We start from the raw sequence: 23,627 nt of genomic DNA, 5'->3' as shown, positions 1-23,627 counted from the left end.
AAAATTGCATCCATTGAATTATTTCATACTTCCTTATGTTATAATAATGCTTTAAATTTGCGTTCAAGAATTTAACACCCTGCTTTGGCACCAAAAAAAAAAAGCTTTCTACGTCCTCTTAAGGCTCTCAGATTTAAGGGGGACTCAAATGCACTTGATAAAAAGCTTCTAAGAAGAAGAGATGCAACAAATCCAAATACGCTGATTTTGCATAGAAGCCAGTTAGGGCATGTACAATCCAAGACAAGGCTGAGGGTGTCAGAAGATAGAGAGTATTTTCTTTTAAATTGCAAAAATCAGCTACAGGGATGGCATCAGAAGGTGGCCATTAATTGACAAAGTGGGCAATTACTCAGTGCCCACCTGCAAAGGACTATCAGTGGCAAGACTGCATGACTGCAGAAAAAAGCATTTGTTGGCATTGCTCCCTTCATGGCCTGAAAGCTCTAATTTCCATATTGATAATGGAACAGACAAACCTATTTACTTTACTCAACACAGTAATTTGAAAGCAATTCTGAAAATTATGAGTTATGTTTATAAATCTCAGAACTTATTCTGATAAGGAATTTTATCTCTCTTTATAGGGGACCTAGATGCAGATTATCAATGCTTTTAAAGTAATGCTTTTAAAATAATGCTGCGGAAAACGTCTACTTGGGTCAGTTACCTTTTCATACGCATGCATACAAATGCATTGGCCAAACATATTTTCCATGCTTCACATATTATGGAAATAAGTTACACATTCATGGGAAGAATAATTCAGGTAAATACAAAACTCTGAAGTGGTGAGCTGACTGGAAAGCCTTTTCAGGAAATGCCTCCTGCTTACAGAACCCTTGCTGCGGTGGTTTGTCAATGTCAGAATTAGCAAGGATCAGAACAAAATTCAGGACATGCTTGTTGAAGTGAGACTTCCTTTTCATCATTTATATGACAGAGATAGCTCCTAACGAGTGAATTATGTAGCTCTGCAGAGAAACATAATGGCATACAAATTCAGAGTGGAAAAAAATCTTGTAGGTCACCTTTTCCATCTTTCTGCTAATGCAAGTCTCTTTCCTAAAGCTCATTTGATTCGGTTCTGCACAGATTAAATTTTATGCATAGCAAGCACTGGGCCCAGCCACATTTTCTTGAGGCACTATTCTCCTTGATAGACTGTACTCCTCACTTAGGCCTGTCACGAGGATCTTAGTCAATGTATTCTGTATATGTAGTTTTTCAAAGCAAAATCCCTCACTTAAGGAGCCACAACGCAGTCTTAGCAACAATTTAGTACATTACATGAGTCTTGTGGAAAGAGTCTGTTTCTTACTACACATAGAAATCCAGAAATTTTTGAGACAGGTCCTTAAAGGAGGGATCTCTATTAAGGACCTAAGAGGATTGCTTGCAGGAGTCATTGCTGACGCACTCTGGCTGACGCTAGCTATTGAAAAAATGGGAACTGGGCATCAAGATTCAAGCTTATAGAACTGTAGAGCTCTCCAGAAACTATTTACACTATACTGGTCAATTTCTCCTCATTCTTACAGCATAAATTTTAACAAATAAATTTTTATTCATATCTGACAGTTTTTATTGAAGAAAATCCTGCTCTGCTACCAGTTTTGCCCCAAGCTACTGACTCATATTTATGGATTGATTTCCACAGATGCTGAGCACATGCAGTTTTCCAGCAGAGTTCAGGTAAGCAATAGAGCTTAGTATTTCTCAAACACAAATTGCTTACTAATAAGCTGTTGCCAAGGGAATCCTGCCTGAGCATCTGGGCAAAGAAAGTGTATAATGCGTCCTCTGTACAATTCTCCTTCTAGCCAGTTACTCCATAGAAAAGGGTGCAGCAAGACGAATGAGAGAGAAATTCCTGAACTAATCAAATTTTCATAGAGGGATTTGAAGCTAGGCACATAAAATAAGCAGGCAACAAACTCTAGAGAGAAAATTAGACAAAAATTTTCAATATGTGAAAAACATGATACATTATTGCAATTACTTTTTGTGCACTATGTACTCTCTAGCATGACTGCAGGTTTGGCAGAGGAGAGGCAGATGAGCCAGGTGCAATGGCTCATGTTCAGAATGGAGCAGCAAAGGCTGAACACAGAGAGGTCTCTGTCAGTTTAGTCTTAAGCAATAAGAAGGTATCATTAGGAAGGAAGTTTTGTACGGACTGACTTGTAGCTGATTATCAAGAAAATTTAGAAAGGACAGACTTTTGCTTTCATAAAAATGCTGGAGGACAACAGCTACGAGACAAGAACTTTCACATAGCAAAAGTAGATTAATTCCTTATCTTACTGTAACTCAGACTGGATAAGTCATGAATATCTATAGAACTGCCAGGGAAGTTTACAGGCAGCGCTTATCCAGACAGAGAGCTTACACTTTTAAAGGAAGCAATTAATTAAAGTGCGCTTTTTTTTCCCTGTAAGTGCTCTAATTTCCTAGAAGATTGCCTTTACAGTGCATGACTTTACCTGGGAGGCTACTGAAAATACGTATATTTTCAAAACTTGTCCTTCTTCACAGTAGCAGAATTTAAGAATTTGCTTTGAATATATAGAAAAATTGTCTCATTTAGCATCATTTACAGATCACACGGTCATGTGCTCTTAAACTCATGTTGCGTTATCAGTTATTTACTGTGTTTTCCATAACCTATCAAGATTCTGCAATCCTCCTCCATCTTTAACTCATTTGGGAGAAATGTACACACAAAAAATTACAAGGCTGAAACAGCATCCTCTTGCAACTGTACAGATGCAGCTGACTCTTATCTTCTAGTATTAGTCCAAACCTCCTTAACACTATAAGCGACTGTGGTACTTTCAAAATTTTATTCTCCTTTAAACGTACTTCTGTTTTTAATATGCAGTTAACTGTAAGAAAAGGTCTCTGTCACAGATGCTTTTGAGTCTAACCATCAACAAAAGTGCACTAGAGAAAATGAGTAAAACTTACTAATTCTTTGTATCTTATACATTTGAAGTTCTTATAAGCCTCTTACGTTGTCACAACTATGTTCATTTGTTTGCTTAGGGTTAGGCTTGAGCTTTTCAAACACAAAAATAATTGCTATTTTGTTGTGAATGGAATTTTTCCCTAACATTTCATAGTTTTTATTTATCTCATTCAAAAAAAGAGAACAGTAAGGAACTAAATTCCTCAAATTTGCAACAGCTGTGAGACACTAAACTGCCAAAAGAACCTGACAGATCCCATGTCAACTGAGGCCAAATGCACATGGAATAAGAATTTCATATGTGGCATTATATTTCCCGTTTCTGAGATGCAATGGACTTAACAAGTCTCCATATTTAATTAATTCTTAATGATATGAACTGGTTTTAATCTGCCAGAAAAAAATTCTGTCAGTTACAAAATTACATCTGTAAGAAAAGAGAAGATGATTACAGGTAGGTCACGTGCTCAGCCATTAGCTGTCTTCATTTCCAGAGCCAGTTTTCTGAACTGAGATCCAATTCTATTTGTCACAAAACCAAATCATAATTCAGGAATGTGACTTAACTCAAAGGAAATGCAAAGTGATCTGAACTACACTGGCATTAAAAATTATCATCATCATCATTATTATTACTATTATGCATACTTCTTTTCATTAATAAAATCCCACTGAAACTAATGGGATTCTACACAAAACATGTCCCACATGGGTGGACTTCAAGACATATGGCATTAAAACAGGTATCTTCAACAGATGGAACCTAAGAACTTGCCTTTTTAGAAATTATTTGCAGTTTGAGGCATCTCTTATAGCAAAATTTTCAAGAAAAAGGGAGGGAGATTTTCAGCACTTTGTGAAAATTAACAGTTTCCTAGTAACCTCAGAATGATCAGATGGTCAATATTTTGATAGCTACAAACAAAACCAAAGGCTGCATGATTCCACTTTGACATTCAATAAATTAATCCAAGCCCCTTTTTTTTTGCCACCAAGACATAACACTGCACTGTAGCTTTATTATGAGAATGGGTCTGCAGTTTCTTGACTTTTTGGAAGATTCTGTTTTCATGTCTCCTTCATATTTTCTTCAGATAAATCTTTTTTAAAGAAAATATTTGATGTTACAAGCTCACATGGAACAAGAAATTATGTTTTAGAGAAGATATTAACATGTTATACAAAGACATAAAGATTATTTGTTTCTGAGTTAGCTCTGGTAATAAACTAACACATGCAGTATCTCAATCTCATTTAATTTCTAGTTTAAGACTAGTTATTTTTCTGGCAATATGCTACATTCTGGACAGTAGCCTAGCTATGGGTGAGTAATGGTAAATGGTTGGGAGTCATTTTTAAATTAAATTAAAATTGTAGTGTGTTTTCAAAGACTTGTAAAATTAGGTCAATGTCAAAGAAAGTGGTTTGCTTTGTTAATACCTTTGATAAAGGAAGACTACAGAGAAAGCCTACTTCTTGTTGGCCTTGAGAGACTCCTAATGTTTGCCAGTCACTAGTTTTAGGAGGTGCAGTTTCAAGCTTGTTCGGGACAAGTCCATGAAAATGGAAGCACTGCACAGCACCATAATACAAGTATGAAATGCGTTTGCATATCCATACTAACATAAATTCTATTTATTGTATTTTCTAGGAAGCAACAGAATTACTGTGAAAATCTGCAAAACCTCTTTGGAGTGTATTTGATGTGGAATTTATCCTTTAATATCCTCAAATTGTTTCAATTCTACTTTGGATTTATTTTGGATTCATGAATATTATCTGTTTGATTTTTCTGTATTCCTCTGATGACCACTGTTTACAACAGTTATGTGATCCTTTTTGCAAGCAGCTGTAGTCAGTTCTCCCCTTATCTGCCCTCTCTTTATATTAATAGAAAGGTAGCGGAAAAAAATCCTCAGGCCACAAGGCAAAAGCTAATTTCTGGGACTGGAAGATGTTAACATAATAAGAACACTATTGAAAAGGTGTCTCAAAAATTTGTTTTCCTGCAAATGATCTAGCATCAGCCAATTCTGGTGACACACGGCCACCTTAGGTAGATCTAGTGTGATGCTCTGACCCTGTTGCGTGGGGGAGCTGAGGGTGGGTTTCTTACAGGCTTGTACCTTTGGCTCATGACTCAGAAGGAGCAATGAGATGGCAGGGTTGGGGCTTTCCCTTCCTTCACCCCTCTGCAACAGAAGAGCTTAAATTCACCAACTGGAACATATTTTACAGGTCTTATATCTAAATTTCAAAAGCTCTCAAACGAGTATGTTTACTGTTCAACAAAGGCACTTCCCTGTGTGATGAAGAAAGTGATCCCAAGTTTAACTCTTTATTTCTGGTACGCAAAACCAGGACAGATTATACAGGATTTCTGTTTACTGACTAAGGTATGTAACTCAATGCCCAACCCAGTGATCAGCTGTGACTAGAAAGTTAGTGTCTCCTAATTTAGATTAAAGGATATTAATAGAAACTTCTCAGCCTGATCTCAAGTTAAGCATATATTTATTTATTAAAATCCCCCTGGTAGTGTAATACACATTACAGCTGAACAACTCAATGTCTCTTAAAACCACAGTAAATTACTTTCTGATCTTTAACTTATTAGGAGACTATACTGAAGTGCCCCTCTGAGAAAAGCAAATAACACTTTCAAGGAAAGGAAAAAACATTGTGATAACAAGTAAATCAAGCTTTTCTCCTTCAGTGACTAATTTCCTCATATGCAGTGGCTAATCACTCAGGTGTGGTGAATTACTCCTCCTTTGGAGCTTTCAATAACATTTGTTGGACATCTTGAAATCTCAGTATTTTAAAGAAAGATGAACATTTTTCTCCTTCTATAGGATGAGGAAACGGTCACCATTTTCAAACTCTACCTTGAAGGCACTCAGCTCTGCTGAGAGTCTCAGCTTGAAATTGCTTTACTTAGCAATGTATTTGAAATTAAACTGTCCGCCCCAGAAAGAGTGGAAGTGTCTATTGGAACCACCCATCCCTGCAGTCTTCAGTTCCCGAGGGCTGAGACTGAATCCGTATTACAAGTGAACATGCATTTAAATTTCCGAAAAGCTGTAAATACAAACTTTCAAAGTCTGAGTTTTTGAAAACGTAAGCTGTCATGTACATGCTTAGTTACCTAAATAAGTGACCTGGTCTTCACATGACCTGAGTACTTACAGTCTGGATTAGAATGAACAGGAGACTGCTCATAGATAATCCATTTTCTTTAAAAATTAGGTCACTATTTGGTGTGCAGAGGCACCTAACTCTAGTTATAATTTTTAATGACTTTTTTTTTAATACTTTACTTTCTGTTATCTTCAGATTTTCCTGTCTAAGCACACATCAGTAATTACAATGTGTAATTTATGAATAAAACCCCCCAAAACAGGCAAATAAACAAAGTATTTTCTGATATAGTTCATATTAGAACCATATTGGTTTCCATAATAAATAATTTTCCATACAGCGTATATCAGAAATAAGAGATCTAAACTAGGCATATCTTTAGCTCTGAATCCGAGAATAACTACTGCATAACCATCAATAAAGTGTCTTCTGCCTCACTGAGACTTTGTCACTGTAAATAATTACATTTCCTGGAGCAAACAGAAGATGTAAACAGTAAGGTAGGTTTTGATGAATTTTGAGGCTTCCCCCCCACCCCCCGATCAACTCCAAATCTGACTTTAATAAACTTTTAATAAACTTTGAAAAAGGTAACACCACATTCATTTCAATATCAGCAATTCTTGCACAGGAATTACATGACATATAATTATGTTTTTAACAGTGGGATGATTAAACAAGACAGACTGCAATGATGTGTTCATTCATACAATACATATTTCCCAAAAGAAACAAGAAAGATTTCTACACTGACCATAGTCTGTATTTTCCGGCTCCCAACAATTTGATGGCCAAAAATAGGGTGTCTACAGACAAAACAAAAAGTAGGGAACTCAAGTTAGACAATGCAAAGATTATACAGTCCTTGGATTGATACTGGTTTTCAGAGTCAATTAACATTTTTGGTAGATCTATTATATTTGTTAACTTGACAATTTTGAAATAGGCATCAAAACAGAAAATTACTTTTGTACGCTTCTTTATTGCACTAGTGTCAGAATGGCATTGAAAAAGAACCTTAAATTTAAGGGAACAAAACCCACAAGGTTACATAGTGAGGTTCTTTTGCATCTTCCCTAGCAACATACCTCTCACATGTCCTGAAGAATCAGTTTTAGAAGGTGAAAAGACAGAAGATACTTTAGAGTATATTCAGTTCTTCATTTTGGAGAGTTTTCATTGGTATATATTAACATTCAATACCCTTTCCTAGGAGTTATTTGTTTAAAAATGCCACTAAACACAACCTGTTTTCACAAAGTTATCAAAGTTCTTTTCATCTGTTGAAGTCTATTTCTTTTTCTAATTGTTTACCAATTGTGATTTAAAATGTGATTTTTTTTTAAATGGAAAGCCAATAAAAGTATCGATAACTAGTTCAATACTATGCTTATTAAAACTCTGCGAAATGTATTGTTAAAATAATTCACTTCTACCAAATGAAAAATATAAGACCATATAGGCATTTTTCATACAAATCACTTAATTTTTTTAAAATCATAACTTTTTGGTAAAATGTAAAGGGTTATAGTATTTTATACATAATGTATTCATGTATATATACATACGCACACATACAGAGAATTATATATTATTTGAGCAGCTTAATTAATCTCATTAAATATGTGGACTGGCCTGGGTGATATTTCAAAACACAGGTGCTTCCTTAGGAAAGACTTCTGCTTTACTCTCTGTTTCTTATTGTTTTTTGTCAAAGTTCTCCCAGCTGCAAAAATGGAAACCTCTCTTGCTGCCCACTTCCCTCAAAATTGTTTTAATGTTAATGTGGAAACCAACAGGGCTGAAGGGTGACACGTTCACACCTACCGTCAGATTAGACATATATTGTGAAAAATCTCTCTCTATTGTAATAATGACCCATCAAATGTAATAGGAGCAATTTAGAACTGGCTATTTATCAAACAACAGAATGAGTTAAAGGGTAAAAAAGAAACTGTCACAAGCTGACTTCAAAGGCTGAGATGTGTTTCTTGTAAGCTGTTTTGTGCTCTGTAATGAAGCAGCAATAAGTCCTTCTCCTATCAACTATTCCTTCACAGTGCCACTGAACTCAAAGTCACCAGTATAAGCACAAATGGAAAGAAGCAGAGGAACTCCTAAACAATGAATGGCAGCACTCAGTGAATCCTGGAGAAGCAAGAAGCTATAAAAGTAATTTAACAATCATATAAAGCATAAAGTCACCATCATTTAAACATACAGTTTTCAAACTCAGAGAGGGACAACAGTCCTTCCTTAGAGGCATGAAGTGTATTTTGGGAGACGAAAAGCACAACTACATCATTTTCCTTCTAACAATAACTTTAACCTCTGTTTACGGGTTCAAGCTGAGCTTCTGGAAAAATGATGCAGTGAGGGTTACTAAGTACATAGAAACCATATCCGCTCAGGCAGCTCCTGAGCTGAAACTGGCTGGGGCTCAGATTTTATTTAGGGGGGAGTAGCAGTTATGGTGGAGGATGACTGGAGAAAGGTGCAGAGGAAGATCTCTTTCACAAGTAAAGAGGCAGAGGTTCTTCCAATTGTGGGTATACTTATTGCAAATTCCCTATTAAAACTCCTCATGTATACTTAGGTTTTCTCCTGACAAATTACATATACTCCTATCCCAGCTGAGATTAAAAAACAAATTCTGTCTTCTGATTTTGAGCAAATCCCCAAATTGCTTTTGGCATTCATTTCACATCAGGCTATGAGGAAATATTATATATTCACGGCTATGTGTTTATGATATAAGAGAAGGACTCTATTGTTTCATACATGAATGAAAAGCTATCCCTGGTGAGCAAGAATACTGCAAGCAATAGTTCTGAGAGGCTCTCAGAGAGATTATATCAATCAAGGATAAATCTGGTATCACTGTTTTCAGTAATTAGTTAAAATAACACATTAAACTTTTATTGGGACTCACATATCAGTGGTGGAGGGAGTGTGGGCACTACATAGAATATGGGAAAAGGGGGCAGGATCTTCAATGTTGTGGAATGCCACTTCAGCTCACTAGGAGGCAGAGGTGGCCAAGAATTTTATGAAGGACGAAAAGGTGCGTCCCAATGGCAGGACCTGCTTCCAACAGAGGGATTTGGTTCAAACCAATGCTGAGAAGCGTGAAAATGCACCGAGGACACTTTTTCTTTTCTGAAGCTGAACAAAACTTTCGAGGGAACAGATAAAATAGATTTTGTTCCACTAGAGAATACCCGACCAAGACTTTGCAGGTGTGTAGTACTTGGAATGAAAGTGACTGCAGGATGAGACTGGTATTCTGCAAAGATGAGCACAGCAGCTTGAGGGCCAGCAAGCTCAGAGAACAGACACAGGAGGTCTCTTGGGAAAGTAAACCGAGGGATAAAGAGATGGAAGGAGGGTGGCAGTTGTTGTAAGAGACTGTGCTAAGCATCCAAGTACCTTTAGAGAGAAAGCGTAGTGACAGGCCGGTGTAACCACACTTGCAATCTCCAATCAAATAAACAGGAAAAAGAGATCATGGAAAAAACACAAATTAATGGGTGTGCTACTAAGGATGAGTTAAGCCTCCCTGTGCCAAGGAGACAAAAGCAGAAAAGTTAAAACAGAACATGAGTTTTAATTAGCAAAGCACACAGTAAGTCATAATAAAAGGTTTCGATAATGTGTTATAAGGTAAGCCAAAAAGAAACCCCAGCAAAAGGCAAACATTATGAGAAAGGGGTTCAAATAACAGTTAGTACAGATAAGTACAGAAGATTATTAAATGCCTTCCTTTTTTGAGTCTCCAGAAGGAGGGAGACTGTGGTCAGATAAAGATCTTCCTGCCCAGGGAATGACACGCAGGCGTGAGCTCTCCTTGCTGGTGCTCTGAACTGGGCAGGCACAAGCTGCCTCTGAACCGCAAGCCGTGACCCTGCCTGCGTGGTGCTTGGATGCATTTAATGGGACCTGCTGAGAAGTACAGCTCATCAGCTCAAGCACTGCAACGTGGCCGGAGCTGGCCTCCAGCCAGCTGACTCCCAGTGGGAACAAAGTTCAAGTCTGCCTGCAATCAGCTTCACAAACATGCCCAAAATTAATTTTGACATGAAGATAAGACTACAGGGAAAAGTACAGGGGAAAAAACCAGGAAGAGAAATATTTATATGAGGTCAGACAGTTCAGGTTAGAGGCCTGATGAAATTCAGCATAGAAAGCTTAAGGAATTATTGTGTTTTCATGTGGGTAAACTGTGTTTATTTGTAGAAAACAAAAAAGCCGCACCAAACTAAAGAATGACTCCTGGTTCCTCAACACTGTGAGTTATATGCATGTGTAAATATTATGATGAAATTTTTGCTCTGGTATTTCTCTTTCTCCTCTATCTCTAACTCTCTATAATATCTAGTATCTAACTGGCAAGAGTTATCAAAAGTATTGGATTATCTGCATGATGGTTAAAGGGGTGCAAGTTAGCTGAAGGGCAAGTTATACATGGAAAAAATATTCATTCAAGTAACCTTTGAAACATGGGCAGTTATTTAAAAAAAAAAATCACATAAGGCAGAGGAGCCTTAGAAGACTACAGCAAGGGGAAGGTCTGCCTTTTTCAGAAAAGGGAAAAAGCTGACATTTTCTGTATTCTAATCTTTCTAGATCTAGTGTGTAGACTGAACAATTGTAATACACTATCCATTTCTCAGTCCTTAAAAGCTAAAGGTTACTAACATCTGGATTTTTCAGAAACATATTAGGCCACTGACAGTGTAAAGCCCCTACTAGCTGAGAAATAAACAGTAGACGTTATGTATTTTGACCAAAGCAAAGTCCTACCTTACTTTCTTACCAGCAAGTAAAGAATTATGGTTTCACCATAAGATATGTGCTCAAAAGCAGCTACAGCTGCTGATAAAGTTGTATTCAAAGAGTACATAACTATTATTCACTTTCAAAGCAGGAAATGGCATTGGTGGGTGCAGAGACAAGGAAAATTCTCCTAAAACCAGGCACAAAACCAGTGGTAAGGGACAGGATTAAGACTTAAACAGAAAGAAAGTCCAAAAAATCAAGAAAAATCTTTAAAAAACCCTAGACACTGAAAATGCAAAATGATAAAAAAATCAGTCTCTGATTAAAAGATTTTTGCAATGCTGTGATTGTATGGAAAAAATCCATCAACAGCAAACTTGTGTGCAGTTAAAGTGACTGATGTTTTCCCAAAGGTGTCTTCCACATTTTCTTTCCTAATTGTTTGGCATTAACGGTGATAAAGTTCTAGTCTTAATCTACCTTGCCGTGTGTCACGCACACTGGATAAACTGGAATACCCCTTGATAAATTGTAGCAATAAAAGTAAATCTTGAGCAACATCACTTTTGGCTGAGAAGAGACCCAGGGAGAAACTTCTTCAGAAGGCTCCCACGATAGTACAATTCAGTTATTAGAATGATACATTAAGATTCTGGGGAAACATGTATCAAGGTGCCCCGTCCAGGCTGGCCCTTGCGTTCCCCAGACAGCCCCTTGCCTGTCTCTGTTCTTCAAGGACATGCTCTGTGTGCATTCCCACTGCCCCCGGCTGCAGTCGTCCTCAGCCCCAGCATCTCATGGGCTCCTACCTGCACAGAGATTTATTGTCCCCACCTCTTCAGTCAGACATCATTGAGCTCGCACAAGGTCTCGGACAGAAATCTGTGGAACCTTTGACTCCAAAAACCCGATTTTCCTACAAATGCAGTCTGAAGTTTACTTTGTCCCTTAGATGTTACAGACTTCAAATGGTTTAATCACGTAACACGTGACTATAAGGTATGTGCTGAGTTTACATCCTTCTACTTCTGTTTCAAAAGTCTCCAAACAATTTTGCGGTCTGGATATTTAATAATCCCTTAGAAGAATTTGCTAGAGACATTATTCATGAAGACTGGGGGAAGAAGATTTGCCTTGTTCAACAAGAAAAGATTAGGAAGTAAGAAGAGTCTGATAAGAGGATCCCTGCTCTCATGGAATGTGGTCAGGAATGAGAACAGGAGGTGTGTGCAAAGGAGAAAGCTGCATGCTCTCATCTGATCTATTAAAAAACTCTACAGCAATGCAAGGAGGCTCTGCCCATGTAAATTACCTTCTCTATACCTGGACCATGCAAACAAAGCTTGGTCTAACTATTTGTTACAACTCACAGGTCCCGAGTACATTGTAGAAGAATTATGACATCCCTTGCAATATCGCATATTCCTATAGCACAAACATTACACAACCTATGTGCCTTGTTTCATGATCTAGGAACCCTACGTATGTGAAGATTTTCCCCAGGAGAGTTATGGATGTGGTATAACATGTTGTACCTCAACACTACCATTTTCAAAGAGAAGATTATGAAATATCAAGGGTTTTTTTGTGAAACGTAGAAAGTCTGAAGGAATTATCATACTTAAGAATTTTACTTTTCCTTGGAAACGTGAAGCAGTTCGTCATGAACAAGTATTAAACAGGGAACATTTGTCATTTTGCCATGACATCCCACTTATAGCTGGAAGGAACGTGGGTCGTAGAACTGTTTGGGGAATGTCAAATACTGTTTATCAGCTCAGGCAGAAATAAGGCTGCCAGTTTTTATCAGTACACTTTTAAGGCACTTTGTTTAATAGTATCTGTAATTTGAATAAGCAGCCAGTACAAATCAGCAGCTAGAGAAATAAGGCTTACCTAGCACTGTACATGCGATTGTAGAGCCGTTGAAGCATTCCGAACAAAACAGGCTGTTACAAGGTTCTTAATGCCATTGACGGAAAAACTGGTTTTGCACACACAAACGCATACTGGTTCTCTTGCATTATAAACTAATATCATTAGGTAAACCTAACCACAGAAATCCATAATCCTCTTGTTAATAAAGTCATATGAAACAAAATCCTGTAATATAGCACATATTCCACACTAAACAAATTGGCAGCAGCGGCTGCTATGCATCATGAGCAATCCTGTGATAAAACAAATAGATCTGCTTTGGCCCTACCATAAAATTAATCAATAATAATATCTGAGCTAATGAAACAGCCACTTGTAAAAATCAGTGTTGCCCATCAGCTTTTATAAAACATGATTAATTTCTATGCATTAAATTGTATTACTGAGGAGGGAAATCATTAAGCATTTTTCAGTTACCCCTTGTTGATGGTAATAAGAAAAGGATTGCTGTTTCTGAAGCTGCTCCACTCCATGAAATCTTTTAAAATCTAATTACTAGGATGGGGAAGGAATATTCAAATCACTCATAAACCTTCCTTTGCATATTACTGCTATTCTTCTCACAGGCACTAGGGAGTCTTTATAAACAGCAGAAATCAAGTCTTTGCTAAAAAATAGTTACACACACTCTCAAATGCCTTGCATGATGGATGGCAGAATTCACGGGCATTCAGGTTTACATTCACTGCAGTTGACTCAAATGATCTCCTGATAAAGGAAAAGTGTGATATCAGTGGTCTAGCACTGTCAAGCCCACAGAGGAAGGATGCCAGCAAGTACTGCTCCACAGTTAGCTCAGAATTATTAAAAAAGAGGTTGAAAAAGTTGGAAACAATAACAATTTTGTCTCTGTGACTCCTCTTTTCTAAGGAGGGCATGGGCATGGAAAGCAGTGGGGGGGAAAGTATGTCTAAGTAGGGAGTTAAAAAAGAAAAAAGGGCCCTGGTAGGGCAGTCAGAAAGACACATGGATTCAAATAGTTTTCCTTCTTTGAAACCTAAAGAAAACCTGTATATGCTGAGCCTGAGCTGAAGAGACAATTACACCCGCAATTGCCAAAGAAAATCTGCCAAATGCTGGGTAAGATAACCTGCTCCTTTCTTATTTCTAAAATCTGGCTTCCAGTAAAATCCCTCCCTCAAGGCACGGTAGATGATCCAGCAAGGCTGTGGAGAGTGGCTGGAGCTGTGATATTCAGCCACAGCCTCAGTATTCAGCATGGCCAGGGGCTGGCCCAGGACTGAGCCAAGAGGCAGGTAGCCGAGCAGGGCTGACTCAAGGAGATGCGGGAAGCAATGGAATTCCATCCGAGACACATGGATCCACAGCACTTCACGCTCTACACTATTTTGCAGCAAAGATATCCCAAGATCCTTACAGTGATTGCTATATATTTTTATCCCCAATTTAGGCATAGGAAAACAAGGCCAGAAAGGTTAAATGCGTTTGTCAATAAAGTGTTCCCAGTGGCAGAACAGGAAAAGACATCACAAGTGAAATCTTCATCTTGCTAAAATCCATGAGGTTTGCTGCTATCTTCACCAGACTCATGCTTTCACAAGAAACTGTTCCCCTTTTCACACTTTTTCTCAGCTATTTATGCCTTCCATCTTAAAAGTTACAAAACAACAGCAGAACCTAAACTTCATCTCTGAAAATTAATTTATGTTAAATCATGAATTAATCTCATCAAAAAAATGGGAGTGTGATTATTGCTAGCCTCAAGTATCCTAGGAGTTTGTTTAAAGACAAAAGATACTAGGAAACATTATTTTTCACTATGAACATTGAGACACTTAGTATGCATGTATAACTTGTAGAATAAATCAACATAGCTTTCCCTGGGAGCCTATAATAGAGGTTTACCTGCTAAGAGGGTGAGTCAGGCATTCCTCACCAGGACGGACATATAGCCACTTATGTGGACACGGGTGAAAAGTCTCAGCGAGTAATCCCTGGCCCCAGAAAGATTTGCTTTCTAAGGTGCACCTTGCTTTTCTTATTTGGGCCCCTCATACGTATTTGCTCTCAGGTAGAGGAGGTTGGTTAGCAGGTATTCAGCTCCTTCTTTGGTCCCAGACTTAAATTATCAGGAAAAGGCAATGCAGCTGTCCAGGATGGTTCAGAAAGTATCACTATCCCTGAATTTTCTACTTTCCCTTGTTAAGACTAGTAAGAAATTTCCTCTTAAGTAAGGCAATTAATATTTAGATCCATTCCCTTTAAATTAAAATGCTATCACAGAAACTAACATAGTTACACCTGAGTAGGTCAAAGAATGATCTGGAATGATTTTTTTTTTTTTTTTTTTTTTTAATTTCTAAGGCCATATTCTTTAAAAAAGCACATATAACTATGATTGTACAGCCCTCCTGATGGCAAGACTAATAACTGAAAAAATATAATTTTGCTGGTAAAAGGGCATTTGCACAAATGAAGCACAATCTCCACTGCTTTTAGCTATTTCTATACAACAGAAGGTTGTTTAAAACAAACTGGAAGTAATTTTACTGTCAGGAGGGAATGCGTCACCCTTTGGAAAACAAAAAATGAAGTGCATGGAGAAGATTATTGTAGCTAGCCTGTTTTTTGTAGGTCAGGTCTTTGTATTGCAGACAGATTTCTCTGCAGGGATGGCTTCTGAACTTTTCAGTGCCGGCAGGTGCACGGTTTTCTCTTTCTATTAAAATACCCAGAAATTTGTGAATCCTATCCAATACTCAAGGGGTCCTATTTCCAAAGCACCTGAACAACTATTCTAGTGCAAAATTCATACATTTGCAGTCAAACTCTCCTCCCCATTGAGTATGTTGTCTTCATCTTCCTTTTTAACAGCTTCAGTAACAGATTTTATATTAGCCTTATTTTGGTGGGGAATGTGGAATTGTAATGAAAACTTTTGCTGTTACAACTCCAGTTAATAGTATGACACCACTATGAATTTTTTCTCATGCTATACACTAACAACTAAAATTGCATTGTTTTAACTTTGTTAGCATAGGCATAGCAATGCAAAAGGTAGCACAGAGAAGCAAACAAACAAAATACTGCAGCTATGTACTGAGCAACACTTGAGGAATTTATCTTATTTCATATGCATATGTCAAATAGATGCCAAATCCTTAACTTATGTAAATCAACTGGTATCATTTTATAATCTAACCCTCACTGAAGCTTCATGTGCAAACACGTAGGCTGTAGAACTCTCTGAGGAAAGCCCATGGCAGGGTAGCTGCAGTACTCTCAGTTGTTCACAGTGCAGCTAATTCTAATCTATACTTTCCTTCAGTCAAATTAGCATGCTAGCAGAGGTGCTCATTTCCCATGTTTGAGACAGAAGCAGGCCAGCAGCTGTGCAGAATTCAATGACCAGCGCTCCTATAAATAAGTCCTATTCTCTGCAAAATGAAGGCCTCAGATATTTTGTCCTTCTGGCTGCTGCTTATGCAGAGACAAGCCAAGAACTGGAGCCTCAACCACTCCATGATTTCTTTCAACTTTTCACTTACCTCATAACCACATCTATGCCTTTCCTTCAGCAGTAAGCCCCTTCACCCATGTGCCATCCCTCTCTTCTTTATACTGAACACTGAGCAGGATGAAGCACCATGAGAAGGAAACCTTTCCCTTCAAATCCTCTCTGCAGGATCAAAGGTAACTGGGGGGAGGAGGCTTGGAGTGACTGCTCTTTGTATTACCCATATACACATGTAACTTACTGTCCTACTGAAGGACAGGTTTTTCGCACTGTATGACCCACAGGATCTACATATGAAAATATGATAATATTGTATGCATGTATGCAACAATCATTCTCTTTCTTGCCAGACTGTGCTGTACTTATCTAATTATATACACTGTAAGATTTTATTTTAGACCAAATATTATGAAATTTTCTCTTCCCTTATATGGGTCTATAGAACTCAAGCCAACATATTGATGAAAGTATTGTACAGCAATTAATCTAATACAATGTTTGAGACTATGATTGGTCTCCAATGTTTTCACGGTTTTCTTCTGCATTTTAAAGACCACCATCTCAGTTGTATTTTATTCTTGATGGCTTCTTATTTAAACAATGTTTAAAACAAAGCTTGGGCTTAAATATCTTGAAGACAATAGATTTTGTTCTACCAGATATTATTTTTCTGTAAGTATTTAACACAGTTAGAACTAACAGAGCAGGATTACCAAACTATGGTATTCAATTCATCAATTTCATAGTGATAATCATCATAACATTTCAAAGCAACAAATATCTAGGGAAGATCTTGGAGCAGCTGTTGGTGATACCTACCAGAAAGAACACCTAATAGGACGAGCAATACAGCACACAACCACCATTGTCAAAGGTGGCACATGGCAAGCAAAGTTAATTCCTTCTCTAGAATGCATAATCAGATACTGTGCAATCATATTTGTTTCAAGTCATAGGAGGTATTGCTCTGCAAACTTCTAGCCTGCTATTCGTTATTAGAAAAGCAACACTGCTGCTCCCCAAACCCTTAGTTTGAAATTTAATATAATAAAATAAAACTATGTAGGTATTTGAATAATATACATGTAGGTATAGGAATACATATACATTCTTCCAACTTGTTCTGAAACATCTGCATGTTTGTTGTATGCAATGGGACTGACAGATCAATATAGAAATATGTCTGCACTTGTTTGAAGAATACACACTGCTTCAACACTACTCTGTCACCAATAAGGAAATCCTCACATAAGAAAGAATATAAATATTACCCTCCATTTTTTTATCAGATTTCTGGGCTTAATAAGTAAAATACCTCCCCCTTTCCAAATTAAGACTAGCTTAGGAATAAGAGCCAATAAGATAATTTTGTTTCCTTTAATATATTTCCAAAATAATAGATAATTTATTTCATGAGAGATACTTCCACACTTAGCATTATCACACTTTTTCCAGGGATCAAAATGGTCACCATCATCTTAACATTTTGCTAACTTAATTTCTAAATAAAATCCTTCTACCATTTTTTACTTTAAGGGGAATTGCTACCATCTACTAGGTTACATAAGAGACAAAGTATGGTTAAAATTTGCTATGAACCTTTGTGTAAGGCCTTTAATATGAGCCTCCATTTGCACAAGTCAAGAACATATTGAAAACACTTACCTGGAATCGATAAAAGGTGCCATCATCCTTTAGTGTTAGAACATGGTCTGAGATTGGAAAGAAATAGCCATGTGCTGCCATCAGTGTTCCCAAGTGTAGAGCTTCCACTGTTTGAAGAACAAAAGAAAGATAAATTTGAAAAATTACATACCTTCTTTTCAGCAGTTTAGTTTTTGTGTTCAGATCCACCTTATATCCTGCAGATAACCACTTGACTCTCAAAGTCCTGCCATCGTGAAAGTGCTGCCTTTTTCTATGTAATATAACGATGCAACCAAAAAACCCCCTTTACTCTCCTTACCGAATGGCTATTAGATGTCCCATTTCTCGCTGCAGTTCTCACTGCAGTACTTATATCAGCATTAGCAGGTAGCTACTGCAATGTTCAATCACTTGTTTTGAAGCTGAAAACAGGTATCATTTTTACCCTGATGGTGCAGCCTGCTTTTCCTCTTCTGAACAGTTTCAGATTACATGATGTTGAAATAGTTGATTCCAACTGCATATCTTCCTCACTAGCTTCATCTGAACTACAGTAAAGGATAGATATTTCCTAAAAGTTTCTTATTACTGGGAGAAAACCAAAGGATCACAGAATCACAGAGGGGTTGAAAGAGAAGAAAGGAAGAAGAACATCATTTGTTAGAGTCATGCTTTTGTTGCAGCATTTAAGTCCTGCTGTCTCTTTGCTACATGTCTTTACCAACCTTGTAACAACTCCAGTATATATCCCTAAAACAGCTGCACAGCAATTTCTGCTGTAACATCAAAAATTTCCTAGCATAACCTGCTAACACCAGTCCACAACCACTGAAGCATCCTAATTTTAAAAGATGTGCCCTGGAAGGGAGCACAAAGGTTTCTGAGATATATGATAATGCCACCAGTTACAGGAGCTGGTGTTAGAGAGGACAACACTGCTGCAGGAAAACATCAGGGTCGAGAAAAGGAAAAAGATCAATACAAAGGCCATATTGGACACGTAGGGAGTAAGGGGAAGGGGGGAAAGGGGAAGAAGAAAAAGGCAAAGAGAAGAAAGACAGAAACAGCCAGATTTTCTTAAAAAATTAGGGGTCTTTGATCTGAAATATAAATTCAGCATGAATCCAGAAAGTATGCAGAATCAGTAAGGTTGAATATTTGCACTCTGGAAAACATGTTACACCACCACAACATACAGAGATTCATATTCAACCTCTAAAAAGAGCTCATTTGTTCCCACTGCCTGTAATTCAGCTTTCAGCAATGGCAAGCATAAATGTTGCAGCACAGATCTGTCTTGCCCTGCCTCTTTAAAACATCACTGTGGCATCTGACCAAGCAGTCACAGCATTATCATGCAGAAAGAAATGCAAGTCCCAATATCTGTGTTCTTGCAAACAAACACAGAAAGAGGGATTCACTTATGCTTCACCCATTATCATTTTGGAAATGAGAAGGAAACGCAGGCTTATTTGTTTACCCGTACTTCATCGGCATGCCAGAAAATTCCCTCTTTCACCTTTTTGCTCATCTGGAGACATACATTGGTAAAGGAGATACAAGATGTGGATGGGACATTTTTAAGCTAACCCAAAGTCAGCAAACATGTGAAAGGAGTAAGAAAGGGGATCTGGACAGTACTTAACTGAGAGCACATAACCCTACCAGGGTTTATTTGATACCCAATAATCCTTGTGATCTCTGTGTTTAGCAGACTGGTTCCTGCCCCTCCAGCAGAGCCATTAGCTAAGAAAATCCAACACACTCTCTCTGGCAGTAAGCACTCTGGCCTGCTATAAAATGCCACAATGCTGTTAACAAGCCTTCTCCCAGTCACAAGCCTACAAGAAGTCTCTCTAACAGAAGGAAGGTAGTTGCTTTGCTCCTTGTGCTTGAGATGTCTGCAAATCCCCATCTGAACCTTATCCTAATAATGTAAGTCCATGTATCGTTGTTATTCATTTATTTCGAGCTACTAAATTCTATTATCCCTTGGATCAGAAATTTTGAGTCAACGCTTTCTGTATTGAGTCAGTTGCTGAGGTTCTTTTCATTTTGGTTCACTTCATCTACCTTTTAATTTTATTAAGCTTTTCTTTGTTCTTCACACTGCAACTTATTTCCAATTCCAAAACCTCTATTTTTGTGGGTATTATATATCTTTGTGGAATAAGAGAAAAACAAAGGAAGAAATGTGCTGACATTTTTTAGAGAAAGGATTTATTAGATAAGGGTGACAGGGCTTGCCAGGGAGCTCTGACGCAGACAAGAGCCCATTCTCTTCAAATTTAGCAGAAATTAAATAGGCCTCAGATTTGTTTAATGTTCTTCCTGGATTCTGAATTGTAATATTTTTCAAGAGCACAAGGAGCTCACATTATTCCCCTTTACCCACTGATCTTTGGACCACATCTTGACTACTCAGTCCAGTTGGGAATAATATGTCCACTCCAATACAAGAAAGACATCAACAAACTTGAGTGAGTCCAGTGGAGGGTCACCAAGATAGTTGGGGCTGGAGAACGCACCCTGTAAGGAGAGGCTGGGGGAGCTGGGTTTGCTCGGACTGAAAAAGAGAAGGTTTTGGGGGTGCCTAGCAGCACCCTTCTAATGCCTAAAAGGAGATTACCAAAGGAGGGAGCCAAGGTCTTTATAGAGTTGCGTGGCAATTTTTAAAAAAAAGAAGAGAGAGAGAGAGACAATGGTAATAAGCTGAACCAGGGATGGTTCTGACTTCATCACGCAGCAGAAGTGGCTGCTCAGAGAGGCTGTGCAGACTGCATCCTTGGAGGGTTTCAAGACCTGGATGGATAAAGTCCTGGGCAACATGTTTGCATGTTTGACCTTACAGTTCAGCCTGCTTTGAGCAAGGGGTTGGACTAGAGTCCTCCTGAGGTCCCTCTCAACCTGAGTTAAATTACAACTCTGACTCTAGGTCGGTCAAGCAGAAGTGGACCAAGGAGCAGAAAAAAGGGATGGACATAATTGGAGAAGAAATTGTTTGAAAGCTCCTGCCAGAGCAGCCTATAATCCTGGCAAGGTTGGTTACAGTAGGCGTAAGAGCTTATCTTCCTCTCACTACCCACTGAGTCATAGACGCAAGTATATAGTCACTACTAGTTCTCTGTGCAAAACATGGAATGAGCGATCTGTCCTTCTCCAGAAGCCAATTAAGGTTATTTAAGATCTGAATAATTCCTAATAGGAGCCTATATCTCTTCTTCAGTTACGTATGGAGATTAAGGTAGTTTTACTCTCACCTCAGGCAATCTCATTCAGCTAGGATGAACCTACACTAACTCAATGCAAGGGTATCTCTCTATCCCTTTAGCCATTAAGGGTTAATAGGGGCATATAAACTTGTCACATGTCTTCTTTTTTTCCTTCAGCTAATAGATAATTAATTGTCATTTTTTTTATGGCTATCAATCCAGCAACTTATTCCAGCATTGCATAAATACAAATACATAAATATACTTTTTTAATATCAACCTAAGAGCCACTGTAGCTCACACTTGGGAATGTGAGCAGTACCTGCTTTATGAAAAGAAAAAGAAAATGAAAAAGCCACACATGGTATAAGAATAAAGACATTCACTTGAAAGTCTAAAATCTTCTCAATTGGTAGCCATCTGACAATGAGGCAACTGCACAACCAAAGCGTTATCAATAATCTTTGCACAGAAATTGAATAACCTATAAATCAAATACAGCTCAAACAGGTGAACAACTACCACTAAATTTTAAACAGTAAATTATGTCCACAAAACTGTAACCCTGCCTCACACCAGACTGGTAGGGGACTAACTCTGCTGCTCTCTGCACAGCAGCAGTAGAACTTCTGCACAGAAAGAAAACACAGCTCTCAGGAGGTTTCTAATCTCCAAGCAAAAAGTTGCCCAGTGTATTACAGACACAACAAAGGCAACACTTTGATATACATCTCACTTTGCTAAAATCAGACTGAAAAATAAATACTGTAAGAAGCCAATGAAGTAGAACTGTAGGACTTAGAAAACAAAACCATGAGCTTGAAAAGGAAAATGTAGCCAGCAGCAGACTAGTCCTACATGCCTAAATGCCTAGAAGTTCAATTCAGACAGCTTCTGCATCCCCCAGCTATTCCTGCATGTAAAGTTAGGGGATTTTCACTTAAAGAAGCATGCTTCTTCTGGAAGAATGGCAGATGGAGATTAGGAACATCAAAAACTTCTATGAAGTGCATTAGTTAAAAAGAAATAAAGAAGCCTGAAAAAAATACTTTTAAATATAAAGGTTCCCAGGTAGAAAAAGTAATGTTTATACATGTTCAGAATACAAATTAAAAAAACTGGAGGAACATAGACTAAAAGCAAGAAAATACTGGGCTTTTAGATGGCAAGTGTGCAGAGACGCACACAGAAATGTGGTATCTACACAACTACTATTTCCCAATCTTCAGCCACTGTGTGTAGGAATATGCAATGTAAACTACATTCTTGGTTACACCCAGATAGCCTCACTGAGAATGCATAATTTGAATCACAGTTAACTGCTATGCAATGAATAAAAACCACAGCAAGAGCCATCATGCAAAAAATCTGAGGAGAAAAAGCTCATAGAGGTGTAACTGGTAGAACAGAGTAGACTTCAGCTTCCTCTGTTCTTCAGTAATTGTTTTGAAGACATCAATTATCTGAACTGAGGTTCCAGGTGTACTTCCTAGCAATGATATTACTGAAAAGCAGAACAGCATATTTGAGAAACAAATTTACCCAAACCACTATTTTAATTTTAACTTTTCATAGCTAAAAGAGGACAATGTTACAAGTTATAACAGCTAATGGAAAAAAAAAACACCTCAGGTGAAAGACAGAAATACGTCTTTATGAGACTGCTGCATTTCAACAGGATATGAAATATTTTATATAAATTCAAAATGTTGTTGTGGGTGTAGTTTTGGTTCTTAATGTGTAAGCTGTTGGTGGGCTAAAAGCTCAGAAAAAGCTTAAAATTCCATGGTTCACTCTGCTGGTGAACTTTATTTAGCTGAGTGGGTGAAGCGAACAACACATGTACATAGATTGATTAGCAATCTTTTTTGTGAGAAGTAGTATTGCCCAGCCATCTGCTATGCCATTACAAGGAGAGTGATCTTAATGGATTAAATGCTAGTCACTTTTAATATATATACTTTGTTTTACAAGAGAGTCGGACACTTTCAATGCTTTGGGACAATGCAAACCTGATGAAATCTAAAGAATGAAATATATACCCCAGTTGTTGAGTTTTCATTTTATTTTCTTTTTAAACATAGTGCAGTTTTCTCCTTCCTGTAATACCTATTGCATGGATTGATGATAGTTCATTAATCTTAAATTGCAGGGTATGGTAATATCAGTAGAACAAGTTGTTTCTTATGATAACATCCACAGGAGGGGATTAAAAAGGATGGATGTTCCTTGTTTTTCTTTGGAATAAACTTATTTCTGTGCTTTGAAACCCCTTAAAGGATATTTTCTTCAGTGATTAGTGTGGATTCCACTTTTCATTATGCATCTCAGGGCTTCAGGTGATGTGGTCTCTATATTTGTTTATTCTGAAGTCCATAAAACACTTTATGGTATCATACCATTATAGTTACAGTCTCAGAACATCTGAAGTGGCTTGCAGTAATCTGAGGGACTGAGGAAA

General features: G+C 37.7%; 1 protein-coding gene across 10 annotated transcripts in view; it reads right to left on the bottom strand.

Moving 5' to 3' along the window:
* Positions 1 to 23,627, bottom strand: part of RGS7 (regulator of G protein signaling 7) — a 296,147-nt gene that overhangs the window by 68,662 nt on the left and 203,858 nt on the right. For all 10 annotated transcript variants that reach the window (XM_069800646.1, XM_069800647.1, XM_069800645.1 and 7 more), the window contains exons 5-6: positions 17,973 to 18,079; positions 6,867 to 6,918 (exon numbers count right to left, since the gene is read on the bottom strand). In XM_069800646.1, the coding sequence (XP_069656747.1) occupies positions 6,867 to 6,918; positions 17,973 to 18,079 (159 nt within the window). The remainder of the gene's footprint in view (positions 1 to 6,866; positions 6,919 to 17,972; positions 18,080 to 23,627) is intronic.

The sequence above is a fragment of the Haliaeetus albicilla genome, chromosome 13, assembly GCF_947461875.1.
Source record: "Haliaeetus albicilla chromosome 13, bHalAlb1.1, whole genome shotgun sequence".
NCBI lineage: Eukaryota > Metazoa > Chordata > Aves > Accipitriformes > Accipitridae > Haliaeetus > Haliaeetus albicilla.
Note: the sequence above shows the minus strand (reverse complement) of the source record. Positions and strands in the feature narration are given on the sequence as shown.